The 16355-nt window shown below is 40.8% G+C and overlaps 1 protein-coding gene across 6 annotated transcripts in view; it reads right to left on the bottom strand.

The window, feature by feature from the left end:
* The window catches only part of znf536 (zinc finger protein 536), a 508286-nt gene that overhangs the window by 101487 nt on the left and 390444 nt on the right, over positions 1–16355 (bottom strand). Inside the window, exon 7 of one of the 6 annotated variants that reach the window (XM_063066968.1) lies at positions 809–910. The exons of 4 other annotated variants lie outside the window; for them this stretch is intronic. In XM_063066968.1, the coding sequence (XP_062923038.1) occupies positions 840–910 (71 nt within the window). In that variant the 3' untranslated portion in view covers positions 809–839. Of the gene's footprint in view, positions 1–438; positions 911–16355 lie in introns of those variants that run through there. One more of the 6 variants, XM_063066966.1, reaches the window with a different exon arrangement.

The following is a 16355-nucleotide window of genomic DNA, read 5'->3' as shown; positions in this document are numbered from 1 at the left end:
CCATGCAAACATCTCAAAGCTTAAAATAGCCATGGTTTGATCAGGTGCTGTCTGCATGGAGTTTGCACGCCGCTCGTTCACCTCATAATGATGTGGGCTTCCCCTGCGCACTCTGTTCCGTTTCACATACACCAGGCGTGCTGATTGTTGGGGTAATTTACCCAGAGGGTAAGTGGCTAGTGGAAGAAACAAGGTGGAGATTTTGGGCATGTGATAGAGAAAGATGTAGGGAAATGAATTGGGGATTGTGATTCATGGGATTGCTGTGGGCATTGGCATAGGTTTGGTGGGACAAAAGGCTCTTTCTATGTCATAAGAAAATATTCATTGAATGTTAAATTTAAAAAAAAACAGAAAATGCTGGAAATACACAGCAGGTCAAGCAGCATCTGTGGATGGGGTAAAAGAGTTAATATTTCAGATGAACGACCTTTCAATAGAACTAAGAAAAGCCCAAAATTAAATATAAGTTGCAGAGAAGGAAGAGAAGAAGAGAGACTACAGGAAACATCAGTATAGGAGGGGGACGGAAAGGTCTGAGTGTTGGTGGCACTAAGTGAGAAAGTGTGCTGAAAGTTTATTAATCACATTTGATGTGACTAGAGGAAAGATAAACAAAGATAAATTAGAAAAGATGAGAGAAAAAAATATATACCATCCTGGAGCTGTTGGACACAAAGCACCATAGTTCTAATATTTATTTTGTTCTCTTCGTACTTCCTCCTTTGCAACTCAAAACACATTTGAATACTTAATTTTCTTAGTTCCAATGAAAGAACATCCACCAAAAGCAGAAAACCTGCCTCACCTGCTGAGTATTTCCAGTATTTTCTGTTTTTTTATTTCCGATTTCCATCATTTGCAGCTGTTTGCATCTTGATTCCAAAAATATTCCTGTCAGCTGGGATGCCTTTATATGGGAGAATCAAAATCATATTATATTAGAATTGAAATAAAAATGTTATAACCTGAGTGAAATGTTGGCTGTTATTTCATTGGATTTATTAATAGAAATTTACTTATCCCTCTTGGCTATCCCAAGTGTTGAATTTTACCGCATCTCCTTTTGTTCATTTAAACTCATGAGCAATATTGCTTAACTATCACTCAAAATCTCACAGATTGCTTAATGATTTAAGTTTAGAACTACATTTATATTTCGAGGAAAAATATTGATAATATGCTATCAAAATGCTTTTTAAATTCAAGGTCAATTTAAGTATCATTTCTGATGTCACTTTTTGCCTAGTCAAATGCAATACTTATAGCCTTATTATCAGATATCACATAAGCCAACAATAACAGAGGAAAATCTAGATTCTACAGAATAAAAACTGTAAATGTTTCAAATCCAACATTAAAAGAAATTACTAGAAATTCACAGCATGTCCGTCAATGAAATTCCTTAAGAAAATTTACACCCAAATTGTAATCCCATCTTTTATCTATGCAGATGATAGTGAATCTGTTAAGCTATTTTTGGATGCTTCTTGATTAAGCATCTAAATAAAAATTCATATAAATGATGTGGTGTTTAGCAAACACTAAGAAGTTTAACCTAAATGAATGAAATGGCTCAAACTAAAGCAATGACATGTAAATATCAAAAAGGTCATGTTGGGAAAAATAAGTAGAACATTTCAAAACCCAAGTGGCCACTGGGACTTCTCCTCCTCTGAACAGACACATCCATCAAGGATGGCAGTGGGGTACCTCCCAGCAAGATGTTTTCTAGAACTTGGCTATTTTTTAGAGAGTTTATCATGGTCTTTAATTCAACTGCAAGTCTAACAGCTCTACATTTTACCTGCTTATTGATAAGAGATATTCTGGTATTTTGCCGACCAATACATAGATACCACTATATATAAGACAGTAACAACAGCACCATTTTTATCATTGTAATAGGGAAATGTCCCCAATGTCAAGTACAGAAGTATATATATTATGTTCATCATGCTTATTTTGAAAGTTACAAATAAATTTTAATTGCTGGTGATAAAGCACAACAAAATGCTTATTTGTTTCTTTTGGACCTTTTGTCCTTTAAACCATTAAGAGCAGAAATTTCATTACACCATAGTAACAGAGCTTGTATATCAGTGACTTCTCTCTGATTAATGCAGACACATGTGCTTTAAATTACACTAATTGCTTTATAGAGCTTGTTAAACAATGAATCTGAATGCCCCATTTATTACTTTGAGGAAGGGGGTATCTTTTCTTGTTGTGCCCTTTGCTAATATATCCTTATAATCTCAGAATAAAAACTTAGAGCATCTGGAAACTTTGGAATTTTTTAATATAAATCATTTGATTTTAAAAAGGATAGCACCATCTAAATTACTTACTTAACTCCAAAGAACAACGACACACGTGATTAAGTGATACAGAAATAATTTCAAAGCATTTGGAAAATAGTGAGAGTTGCAGTGATGCAGCACAAATTAGCTTAACGAAGAAGGGTCTTTAATTTAAGACCATTTAGTCGATTGTCTACTTGTTCAGTACTGCATTTCATTCAACTGGATCATGGTGTATCCTTGGAGCGAGTTATGTTTTTCTCAATGACTAACATACAGCTCTATGTTTATCCAAGACTTTTCCTCAGTAAATTAGACTCAGTTGCCTGCCAGGCATTCGCCATTCTTGTGAGAGGGCTCCACAGTCCCAGGATGTCTGTACTTTTATTTTTCCATTCAGTTTTCTGTGTGCATGTAAATGGAACAGATGTCAACCACTGAAAGCCCAGTTCCTCTCATTTTCTAAGGAGATGCAATATAATTTCTATTTGATATTCTTGTACAACACAGTCAAATATTCACAGCATTCCTTAAAAGTTTGGTTGCTCTGTTCTTGCCAGTGGCTGACACTCAATTCTGAAAACTTCTGGCGTCATAATATAAGAAAGTATTTTAAAATATATTTTGAAAGAAGTAATGCTATAATAGCATTGACAGTTATCATTTAACGAGGTGGCATTTACAGTACACCCCACACTGAGCGCTCAGAATGGAATCGCCAAAGTGAAGCCCAGGCAGGTGTTTTAATCAGCACTGAGGAACTTGCAAATTCCTGTTTCCCTTGAATATGAGAACTACACCACACACTAGATTTGCAGCTTAAAATAAATTTGATCAAACTTGCATGAAGCGGATTCTAAATCTGACAATGAGGATTATAAAGATGTTGTGTTGTAATAATTGCAGAACACCGATCACATCTTTCAACCTTGCATTGTTTGATCATGAGTGCAATCACTAGATTAGAAGACTTGACACAAATACAGAGGGAAAGGTGGGTGTAAGATGAACGATATAACCTGTGCCTCAAGTCAGAGGCTCATCAATATATCATCTTATAGTATTGTTGCCATCTTTGCTGGTTTGCCCCAGCAGAGGCATATTTTCACATTCCAGATGGTTTGGATAGGCTCTGAAATCTTGTATTGAACCTAGACTGCAATGCATAAATAAATTTTCTGACAGCTACTCTGCTAATCAACTGACAGAACCTAGTTAAATGAGCTAATGCAATGAGAATGAACAATAACATTATGCGGATCAAAGAAAAGTATTAACAGATACTGTGACCAATACAGAGACAAGGAATTCAAAATAGCTCAGGCAAGCTGCAGCAGTTATATTTTCCAAACATAAATTTATTGGGGCAATTAAGACAGGTAAGCTAATGAAGTGCTATCCATTTCAATCTTAATTAAACAGATTCAGCTAAGCACTTTATATAAATCCAGACTTTTTAGTAAGTATGTACTTCATTCATTTGATGGCGAATCATCTAACTTCATTTTGCACGTCATTTTATGACTGCTGTGCTTGTGTACAGTAAATAGATATTTAATATACCTAAGCACAGTGCATTTAACTGAATGGGATCTTGGAAATGGTCAATTATAATGATTAAAATTGTGCTTGATTTCTGGTCACTTGAAATCGAGTTATGATTAAAGTGATCAGATCAGGATTAATTAGATCATTAATTATTGGAAGCATTAAAGCAGACAATATTGCAAAAAATATTTTTCCAAAAAATTTGGTAAAATACTTGTTTTCTGATTTGCTGATGTGATTCAAATGTTTTCCCTAAGATTGAGGAAACGGTGAGAAATTTAGAATGATAAGAAAATCTGAATTTAATTTCACATTATGGGGATTGGTGGGCAAATTGTGCACCATCTTAGTGTCAGTGCATATTAAAACAGAATATTGTCAATGCACCCAATTTTTTTATCATTTTTGGTAAATAGTTTTAATGCTGCAGCTCTTACCTGTATGTGACCTCATGTGGGTCTTAAGGTGGCTGGGCTGGGTAAAGGCTTTACCACATTCCTTGCATGGAAACTCATTGTGTTTGCCATGTGTCTTCCCCAAACCTAAGCATGCATATATTGCGAAAAAATGTATAGTTAGCAGCCATAGCAGAAGATGGAGTCATCAGTGAAATTAAACAAGACCAGACAGAAAACCCAACAAATATACTGGTCTTTACATTCTCAATACCAAAGTCTCAAGCTGTTGCGGCAGCTTGAATTAGCATCAGAGGTGTATTCCAGTACAGTTAGTTCTCTATTTCAATACAATATATGGCTCCCTTTATATTCCTAAAGTTGACTTCAAGCAACCGTTTTCCTGATCTTTAAACCCAAAGGCCTAGAAACTCATTATTGTCATTTTTTCTGTATTAAATAGTAGTTGTATGCTTAACACTATTGAAAAAGCATTAAAAAAGGTGATATTTCCTGGTGCCATTTGGGAAAGAGTAGACATTACCGATAATCATGAGTTGAATTTCTTGGAGTTGCTGTATAGCTGTGTCCTCCTCAGCCAGCACTAATTGCACACATATAATGCTACCAGCCTTCTCCCAACTCTGGAGATGGCTATTCCTTTCAGCATTGCTGCATGTCAATGATAAGCCTAACAATAATGCTCCCAGTTTTGCAGACAGGGATGCCAAGATTCTTGTGGATTACTTCGACAACAAGATGGGAGCCTTATCGGCATGGAAGGCCACACAGTCCCTCCAGGACGACTTGCAAGTGCTGCTGAAAGAATATTGCCTTGGTGGTCTCCAGTTGAGCAACACACTGTCATGGTCCGGATCGGGGTGTCTTTAAATTTACTTTGTTTATGTTACGATCCGGACCATTGACTCCCTGTTTCCCTTTGGTTCCCTGTTTTCCCGTGTCCCTCGGCCTTGGTGATTAAAGGCAATTTACTCTCGGCTGAACCGGTAGTTTATAGTCTCCGGCTTTCAGCTGTTCGGCGCGAGAGCGTCTGCAAAGTCACCAAGGTACAGCATGCCATTGTCATCTGGCCGGAGCCAGCCTAGTCTCTGCCCAAAGCGAGTGCCGGTAATTCGCCTTTCCTCACTGGAGCAACCCTGTTAAGTTACCTCGCCAAAGCGAGCCTGCAAAGTTTCCTCACCGAGGTGGGTCCATCAGTTAACCCGCCGGAGGGATTCAAGAACTGCTGTCTACTGTTCCCGGGCCGACTCAAGAGCTCGCCACTACCCGGAGGCTCCAGGTCAAGTCCTGGCTCCTGGGGTATTCAAGTACCAAGTCGAGTCCTGGCCCTGGCGGCATCCAAGTTCTGAGTCAAGTCCTGGTCCTAGTGGTCTGTGATTCCTGTCCTACCCCCCTGTCTGAATCCCTTCTCTGCCCCTCTCGCCTCTAGCCCTCGTCTGCAGCCCTCACCTGCACTTCGGTCTAGTTCTATAGCCAGAGCTAGATAGGTACTGTCTGGTGTGCTTTTGTGTTGGTCTTGTCTTGTCCTCGCCTCTGTGAGGTAAGTCAGGCTGTCTTGCCATTGCCCCGCGGGGGTCATGAGTCCTGGCCCTATGTCCTGTACCCAAGGAGGGGTCCCTACTCTGTGTTCTGTGTATGTGTCCATGGTTCCATGTACCTTGCTCTCCCGAGACCGAGGCTCTGTTTTTCCACGTTCCTCCTCTCCCTAGCCCACAGCATGTCCATGCCTGGTTCTGGGGTCCGAGCCTGAGGCAAGACCCAGGTACTGTGTCTTTGCCCAGTCCCTGGCTCGGAGTCCATACCGTAGCCTCTTCATGTTACTGCTAGTTCTGGGATCCAGTTCGGAGTCCCAGCCTAGTTGTAGTCCTGAGTCCTTGTCCAGTTTGCTATTCCTGCTTCTGTTTTGCTCTCCTGGTATCAAACAATAAACTTAATTTAATTAACCTCTCAAGATGTGTCTTGCATTTGGGTCCACCCTTGCTCCCTATGCCCCCCCACTACTGTGACACGCTCCTTGTACTGCTGACCAGGATCACAAAAACACAACTTCATAGGTTGGAAGAGCTTACGCAACTTTAATATGTCTATACATCTGCACCTCCAGCATTCAGTTCCACTCACAAGTTGTGAACATCTTTTCTTGCAGTACATTTTACACACAGACCTGCTGTTGCCTGTTTTCTTTTTTCTCTCTTTCTTGTCAGACCATCTTAACCTTTCTCTTTCTGTCCTTCTCTCCATGACTCTTATCGTTGTCCTAAATATCTCAGCAGTACTCCACTAATCCTTTGAGTTCTACACACATGCATACATTTTCATGACTATTCCACTCTGTTACTCAAGATGGCCACAATGTCATGTTCACTTAATCACTTCTCTAGGCAAAGATCTCAAAGAACAGGCACCTGGGCTACAGGCTGGAGAGGGACCAAACAGGTGAACTCTTCTGGAGGAGCAAGAGAGTCATTGCAAAAGGCAAGCTCTGGGCTCCAGTGCTTGGCTGACACATGCAAAAAGTGACTGACAAAACTTGTACCCTGGCACCACCTCACTCCCCAGTGTAGAATTTTTCACCCATAGCCTCAGTACCTGTCACCAGGATGTTCATGTCCAAGCAACTGCTAGTAATGGCACCTTCAAAGATCAGCAGTTCATCAAATTGATCCGATAACCAGGTACAACCCATTACCAAACTATACCTAGACAGATGCACAGCACCACAGAGTCAAATGCATATGCATTCCAGAATTCAGCAAGTCTACCAATTGATACTTTCTTCACAATCTAGCACAACATCTTAAGGGGCAGTATCACACACTTGAGCCTTTTCTTAATACATATCTATACTTGTACACATTCCAAGGTAAACAAATCTAACACAAATATCATCACTGCCCTGATGTGCCCTGCAAGCATTCCTTTGCAAGTAATATTCAGGAAGAACAACGAGGTACTCAGGACACAGAAGTCTCCTTTATTAGGAAAATCCAAGTTGTGTTTTGGCAGTCCTGGGTTTACAAAACGTAGGCTTTATGGCGAGCTTTTCATTCCGTCACAGTTAACAAATGGTATCAAAATATCCAGAAGTTAATATTTACATAAAAATGTTGGCTAAAGTACACTGCAAGAGCTCTCTTTGCATTTAGGAGGGATTCAGTGTCGAAACGTAATACTGGCAGTGCAGCAGGTTCACTGCTCAATGGACACCAGTCTGATCCTGACTTCTGGTGTGGAGTTTGCACATTCCCCCTGGGTACTGGAGTCCTCCGGGTGCTTGGGTTTCCCCACACTCGTTGATTGGTTGATTGTCTCACCCCTGGTGTAGGTAGTGGCAGGAGAATTTGAAGAAGTTGATCAGAATGTGTGAGAGAACTGACCACAGGTAAATACGTGAGGAAATGTGACTGTAGGATTCCACAGATAAGATGTGCTGATTGGTAGACCTGATGTCCCAATGTCAAGAAAGTGAAACTTGAGAAGCTTCGCTGCAGCGTCACTTGACTATTTCTTTACAAAGCAGGCTTGCTTCAAAGAGGCAGGGAAGGAGCTCTGAGCCACAGGCTGGGCTGTCTGAACTATCTTCAGAGTGGGAGAAGGAAACATTGGCTGAAATGGTTAAAAAGCGGCCTTTTGCACCAGTGTGTTTGTCTCCCCAGAGAACCTGCTCAGTTCCAGTCCCTCTGAGGGAAGACATCAGTTTAAAGGGTGCACTTCACTGCAAGAGATGCCTGGCTCTAGTGCGCTGCAGCAACTGAAAGATAATTGCCCCCCCACGACTCTGCAGGAGTTAAGGCCAGTCAGTTATGCTGACTTGGATGCGTTGGATGTTGAGGTTGGATGTGTCTGATAAAAGGGAGGCATTGAGGCAAATATTTTTTAGTAAATATTGTTAGAATGCTTTGGACTCCGTTAGACCGGCTCCATGTGGTGGGTAGGACCATGGAGGGAATCGTATCCTTATTCTCTTGACAGATGGTATAGACCCAGGAGAACCACCCTCCCCTAGCACACTGAAAGTGCTTTCCGTGTGCTAGGGAATGGTAATACCAGGGGACCATGATGGTTGAGAGATCAGGTCATTGCCTCTGCTAACCCGGAACCAGTACCAGGTTGGTTTCCAGGTTCAGTAGCTAACAGCTCTGCAGCACAGTGCATTGTTCTGCTGGAAGCAGCTGGCCATGCTCTGTTAGCCGAAGTGAGGTCGTGGAAGGCATGACAACAGCCATGCATTCTGGACATCAGTCCCTATCCATGAGACACAGATGGGCAGGCAGCAACTGAAGATATTCACAGTCTCTGGATAGGGTCGTAAAGAAAGCTTTTGGCACATTGGCCTTCATAAATCAATGTGTTCAGTACTGGAGATGGGATGTTATGTTGAAGTTGCATAAGACTTTGGTGAGGTCTAGTTTTTGGAGTAGTTTGTGCAGTTTTGTTTATCTCCTACAGGAGAGATGTAAAGAAGGTTGAAAGAGTACAGAAAAAATTTACAAGGATGTTGCCAGGTCTGGAGGACCTGAGTTATATGGAAAGCTTAAACAGGTTAGGGCTTTATTCCTTGTAGTGTAGAAGGTTGAGAGGAGATTTGATAGAGGTACACTATCAGAATTAGGAGGAGTATAGATAGGGTAAATGCACGCAGGCTTTTTACATTGAGGGTGGTGGGACTTCAACTAGAGGTCATGGGTTAAGGGTGAAAAGTGAAAAGTTTAAGAGGAACATCAGGGGAAGCTTCTTCACTCAGATGGTCATGAGAGTGTGGAACTTTGCCAGTGCAAGTGGTGTATGCAAGCTCAGTTTCAACATTTAAGAGGAGCTTGGATAGGTACATGGATGGCAGGGGTGTAGAGGGATATGGTCCCAGTGCAGATTGATGGGAGGAACAGTTTAAATGGCTTGGCATACACTAGATGGGCCAAAGGCCCTGTTTCTATGCTGAACTTTTCTATTACTCTTACCACTCTATTTCATAATCAGGATTTCCCTCTAGGAGATCTCTGTGATTATCCCCAGAAGAGCCACCAAGGCTGTTTCCCCAGACTATCAGCACACCAGCTTCGACCTTGCAGTTTTGTGCTGACCATCTTCCCAAGGAGCATAGTCACTAAAGTTCTTCAACCAATGTAACTGAAGTGGAACATCTGACCTATATGGACATCCTGACAGGACATCTGTATCTCTCGGCTGGGGTCGAGCTCCAGCCGCCAGGCTGCTGCAGTCCAATATGGTGAGGTGATAGGGTTTCTACACCACCCTTTGCACCCAAATATTTTGTTCCTTTAAAGTTGTTTCATTCGTGCAGCCTATGCTGAGCGGAGCCACTTAAAGTAACTGATGTAGATTATGCTCATTCTTTTTCTACTTTCGTTTCCTAACCTTCATTAATGAAGAAAGGGCAGTGAAATACTTTGTACAGTTTGTTCAGCTGTCACTTCAAAGCACAAAATAAATGCCTGTGTAAACTGATACAACTCTCACTGTATAATCATGTGCTACATGAGTGGAATGTTGCTTCCCTTAGTGGCACTCGTCCATTACCAGGAAAGCTTTCATGCAATCATCGAAAGGAGGGGAAAGTGAGGCCAGTCTGTGGTACCATGTAATGAGGCCATATGAGGTGATCCAGGCCACCTATTCAACATAGAACAATCAGTGGCACTGTACTATCTATGAACCTCCTTACAATTTAACTATTTCATGTTAGCATTGTTAGAGGGCTCAAGCAGATGGTTCAAATGCCTATAAAAGTGATTTACTGCAGAGATGGGTTTTCCTCATAAATTGTACGCTAATGCAGAGTAAGGTCATCATACGTGTAATCTCAAGGACAGAACATGAAGAAACATAAGGGTGATCTCAGATCGGCAATTTTATTGGCAAAGGTCAAGGATCGTAAAGTTATGCAATGCCTTAGCCTTTCTACTTGCTGTCCATCTGCCACTAAAATATCATTGCTGTCTGAAGAAATACAGACGAGCAGCAGTAGATATATCTGTCTGAAGCACATTGTTGCAGAACTCTAAAAGAAAAAAGCTTCATGAGGGAACTATGACCAAAATCTGGTTGTCAAAAGTATGAAGTTAAGTCTGTGTCTGAATGGACTAAGATGCTAAATGTATCATATTATTAGGGATTTGGCTGTAATTCCAAATGGGACCATGAGACCTAATGAGTTTATGCCTTGATCATGCAAAGTGATTACTATTTGCATCTGCTGCTTTAATATTCCTTAGATTCAAGAGGACACTACTGTGTGTCCTTTTAACCTCATTGAGATGCCTGGTACTTCTTGTTGTTCTGACCCCGACTGTTGTACTTGATTGCATTCTTCTTAAGTGGGTCATTTGATGAGCACCTACAAGTCTGGCAAATTGGGAGAATTGATGCAGAAGGTACTCAGCTTCTCAGATTAAATTGAGATACAGCGGGTTTTGTACTTGACAAGTGGAAGAAGATTGTACAATAGGAAACAGCATTCAGATTTTTACAAAGGTGAAGGTGATTGAAAGTAAGTTTTTTGTTTGCTCCATAATTGCTGAATGGTAGAGGACATTCTACCCATCCAATCTATGCAGGCTCACAAAGCAGAGCAGACCCAATGGGCTGAATGGCCTAATTCTGCTCTTATGTCTTAAGGTCTTATGGTCTTAAATTCTTTTCCACTTTCCCATCATGTCCTCCAAATTTCCCCATTGCACTGGGAGCAGCGTACAGCAGCCAGTTAGCCTACCAACACACGTCCTCAGGATGTGGAAGGAAACCAGACCACTGAGATGAAACCCTGGGAGGACAAGCAAGCTCCCCACAGACAGCACCAGAGATTCTCAATGAACTCAGGATGCTCGTGTTCTGAGGCTCAAGTGGCTGCAACATTATTTTCAGTGTTCAGAAAGCCATTATTGCAATCGGTGGCTGAGACTGCGAAATGAAACAGGAGCTTTAAAGCTGCTGTTCCTGGAACACAAAGTCTGAATCCATTTTGAGCTGCAACTTTAATGATGAAGTGTGTAGTGATAATTAGCAGAACTACAATGACTGAAGACGATTCACAACATTCTCAGGTGGCTTAGAGATCATGCAAGGATCTGAATGTGCAGGACAGCCGCAGAACTTATTGGTAGAATGAAAATCTTCCTGTGGATTAGGTGGTGCTGTCTCACAGCATGTCCAGAAACATATTCTCTTGGGAGAAGCATGACTGGGGGCATGAACCTTGAAGATCTGCGATGCGTGGCTGTTCGTTATCAACTTCTTCCTTTTCTTCTGGGGAACAGCAGATAGCATTTCTTCCGCTTTTCATTCAACCCTAAAAACATCTGGACAGCAAAGATGTATGCACCAAGATGCTCTTTATTGACTACAACTTGGCATTCAAAGCTAATCAATAAGCTTCAAGCCTTGGCCTCAATACCTCCTTGTGCAATTGGAATCTTGATTTTCTCACCTGCAGACCCCAGTCAGTTCAGATTGGCAAAAACATCTCCTCCGCAATCTCCATCAGCACAAGTGCATCGCAAGGATAGGCCACTTGCTCTACTCACTTTATACTTATGACTGTGAGGCTAAGCATAACTCCAATGCCATATTTAAGTTTGCTGATGACCCCACTTCATAGGCTGTATCAAAGGTGATACTATCTACGAACCTCCTTACAATTTAACTATTTCACATTAGCATCCTTCGAGGCATATAAGAGTGAAATCGCAAATTTGACTGACTGGTGCCACAGCAACAACCTCTCACTCAATGTCAACAAGACCAAAGAGCAGATTATTGTCTTCAGGAGGAGGAATCTGTAGGTCCATGAGCCAGTCCTGATCAGGGGATTAGAGGTAGAGAGTGTCAGCGACTTTAACTTCCTTGGTGTTATCATTTCAGAAAATCTGCCCCGGGCCCAGCACGCAAATGCCATTACTAAGAAGCATGTCAGCACCTTTACTTCCTTGGAAGTTTTGCGAAGAATTGGCATGACATCTAACACTTTGATAAACTTCTATAATGTGTAGTGGAGAGACTATTGACTGGTTGCATCACAGCGTAGTACGGAAACACCAGTGCCCTTGAACGGAAAATCCAACAAAAAGTAGTAGATACATCCCAGTCTATCACGGGTAAAGACCACAGTAAAATAAGGGATTCTGGTGAATGCTAAGAACCTTACCAGACCGATGCAGAATGCAAAGCTATATTTTTTGCAACCTTAAAGTGGTGTCCCTTAAATACCTGATAATAGTGTAACTACAATTAAAGTGTTACTCAGCTGTTTTGTTTTGTGCTTTGAGTGGAATGAGTAGCCACTTCAGCAGGGACTATCTCTTGTTCCCAAAACCCATCTAGCAGGGAAGAGCATCCCTGGAAAGATGAGAGGCAACTGTGATTGTAATGTGCAAGCTGAAAGAGTACCTGGAATTGATCAGTACAGATCCAGAGATCTGTACATGAACATTTATGGGTTATAAATGGTTCCTATTGTCACTAGGATGTAGATTCATTAACAGCTATACCTGCTCCTGTCAGCCAAAAGAGTAGAATCAATAATCACTATCCAAATAGGGGGAGATGGGTCTGTGATATGTGGTAATTGCAGCCAAGAATGATCCTCAAGCTAAAAGGTATAAGTCAGTATGACTTTGACCTCAACCTTGACCCCCACACAGAGAATGGTGGTAGATGCAGGTGCATCTAGAAACTCTTAGATAGGCACATGGATAATAGAAAACTGCGGGGCTATGTGGGAAGGAAGGGTTGGATTGATCTTGAGTAGGTTAAAAGGTTGGCACAACATCATGGGCTGAAGCGACTGTACTGTGCTGTACTGTTCTATGTTCAACTGAGGACAAGCTGCATAAAATTTTACAAGAGCACAGATCTCAGGGTTGAGTAACTCATGGAAGCACGACCTGCATTGTTCATCTGAGAAAATAGTTAAGACCATGGCTCCCTGTGAATTATGGACCTTCAATGACTGCTGCAGGCCAACGATTGAGAGGAGTAACAGGTCAATATCAATAACCTTTGTGGGTCCTGCTGGAGGCAGAGTGATTTAATTTGCAAGGAAAGCCCTACCTTTAGAGCAAGTAATGTGCAGAGAAAGCAGTCAGGCTGTGGAATGGCATATAGCAAACTGGCTATATATGTGAGGTGTTCGAACTCAACACTGTTTATGACTAACCAGTATTACTCAAAGCTGCTTCTTCTGTGACTGAACAGTGACACTCTTTTACTGGTGATTGGGTGTGATGGATATTCACTTCCTGGGCCAAGTGTCTCTTGTTTTTGCCAAGCTTAGCTTTCTAAACATAGCAGCCAACACTTCTGGAAATCAAAGGGCTATTTTGAAGAGGATTATCTTCCAACTAATATTCATTGTTTAACTTCTAGTCATAAATGGGAGCCAGTCTTCAATTTTTAATATAAATGGAAAACAGTAATCAGATTGAAGTTGAAAAAAACCATAGTTTTGCAAACAAGCACTGTTTACAGCACAAGATGCTGACCATGGCACCTGCCTTACTGCTGAAAATGTGCAGTATAAGACAATGGGTTATTTTGTTTGGCTTGTTTCAAACTAGACAACATTGATTAAGATGCTTACTTCAAAGAAGCCTGCAGACCAGATAAAGACAATCACTTAGCACATCAACAGCTGATTTATTAGTAAGTTGGAAAGTTCATGTACTCAGGGAAGTTAGCTTCACAGCATTAATTGTGGGTACCTGTGATCTGTATCTCCAAGAAGCTTTGAGACTGTCCCTGTTAACAGGTATCTGAAAGAATATCACATATGTGTGAAGTCACCCAAGTGGCAAAGAAACTGTATAAACATCAACAGCAGTTCTGGCTTATTAGGAATGGGGTAAGGAACATCACAGAGCATGAAAGAAGCAAAGGGTGAACTAGAGTCCATTCCTCTACCTTTCAGTTCTACGACCGACAAGTGGTTCATCTGTGTCGTTAGTTTGCCTTTTAAGTTTCGGAATTTGCACCTGTGTTTTGGAAATCCTTTGTGTTTTAGAAATGGTTTGTAATTTGGAAGTCTTTATTAAGATAGAAATCCTCTGTGAGTTTTAACTGTACTTTGTTGTTTGGATTTAAATGTGTATCACTGAAAATAAATGAACTGTGTTTTAAATGACTTTATTAGCTGGAAGTATCTTCTCCTTAGTAGGGAGAGGGGACCCACTGCTTGAATATTGGGTATTGGCAGCTAAACTTGCCATGGAGAATAAACAGGGAAGTGAATTAGTCATTGGAGGTTGGGTAGTTACTGCATAATCGCCCTTTAATGAGGGTGCACATGGCTAATTATATTGGATAGGGCTTAAAGTCTTTGTCTGAGTTTGGAACTTTGTGGTCAGCAAACCAAATCCGATCACATGTGAATGAAAATTTCATTGTTGATGAATTTCAGGCTTTGCTCTGCCTCTAACATATTTAAATGAGTCTGAAACTGAAAAATCACTCCCAGACATGAGCAGAAAATATAGTGATTGATGCTAAGATACCCAAGAATGGGTACAGATTTCATCACTCCACATGGATGCAAGTTTCAAATTTTCAACATTTTTTCAACACAGTGCAAATGAATCTCCAGGCCTCCATCATCAGCAACTGCAGGAATATAAAATAATAACACATGAGTTTGTGTCTCTGCTCTTTTTCCTGGGACAGTACATTAAAGACTCTTAGTCTGAAAGTATCTCTGCCACAAACCAATATGGTTAAGGAGTATCTGTATGAAATAGCATTTGATTTCATTAATGACTTTCACTTACAAAATCCTTCATACCATTACCTAGTCAAACAATCAAGCAAGAATAGATCCAATGCTGCAGGTACCATTCATGGTAAAGAAATTTATGGTGGAGTAATGATCAGAAATAGAGACGTTCAAACCAGGTTCCTTCAGTTCCATTACATGATGTTAGCTTTCAAGATCTACAATTACCATTACATTCAGAATTGGTACAATTAAAGTATATGTTGCTGATGTAACAGAAATCTGAATAAATCAATAAATATAGAGTGGAATTATTGTTTTGTAAGAATTACACAACTCCGCAATGACTGCTCCCCTTCCCTCACCAACAATCCCTTCTTCCACTACTGCCACTTACTCTATATCTAAGGCTGATAGGAAGAAACTGAGAGCATCATAACAATTTCAATCCATCCTAACCTGAAGAATTCTGGCACCCAGTTCATTGTTTTTAACCATCCAAGGATGTCAATTGACTCCTTTTGCTGTGACTCTGAAATTAGCATAATGGCTAATGTCATAACTTGGACACAAGTCCTGGAATAGCATCAAGTATTGTGTGATATACAGTGCGACAATGCTACACTGAGAGCTGCAATTTAATATCACCAGTCTACAAATTTGTCAACATATTTTAGAAACAAAGTAAGTGTTGTCCTTTTGAAAATTTGCTTAACCTGGAGAACAGAATTTCGTACATATTTTGGTGCTGAAAATTGGGTTTCACCCATTTTAGTGCAGAAAATTGCCTCTATCCTTTTCCGTAACTCCAAATCAGACACCAGCAAACATAATTACAAAATTTGGACATCCTTGCTTTAAGAAAATGTCATTGTGGCTTCCACCAATTTAGAAGCATCAGCAGCCAGTTTAAAAGATGACAGCTGCTGGCTAAGATCACAGACAAGCCTGATAAATGAAGGAAAAGGCTGTTGTGAGGGCAAAAATTGAAGATGGAGAGGAGGTGGGGTAGAATTGAGGAGAGATGGATAAATTGGAAGGGCGTATAGTTTAACAGCATGGTGTTGAAGAATGATCTTCCCCCCACCCCACCACAAACAAAACACAAACACTCGCATACACACACTGGAGTGGTGCAGAGATGACATTGCTGATGTCACCCAATATGCCGAATACACCATGAGAATTTCAAGCGCATTAGGGGTGAATCATGAATGGAAGTGTCTGGTCTAATTTTTGATTTATGCTTTTTATATGTTGGAAATGAGCACAAATACTTCAAAGCACGCAAAAAGTATGTTATGCATGATTTAAGCAACATACACAAAAACTGGTGGAATGCAGATCTATATGTTTTTCAAATTCAAT

The sequence above is a fragment of the Mobula hypostoma genome, chromosome 14, assembly GCF_963921235.1.
Source record: "Mobula hypostoma chromosome 14, sMobHyp1.1, whole genome shotgun sequence".
Taxonomy (NCBI): domain Eukaryota; kingdom Metazoa; phylum Chordata; class Chondrichthyes; order Myliobatiformes; family Myliobatidae; genus Mobula; species Mobula hypostoma.
The sequence above is the reverse complement of the archived record's forward strand: the minus strand, read 5'-3'. Positions and strand labels throughout refer to the sequence as shown.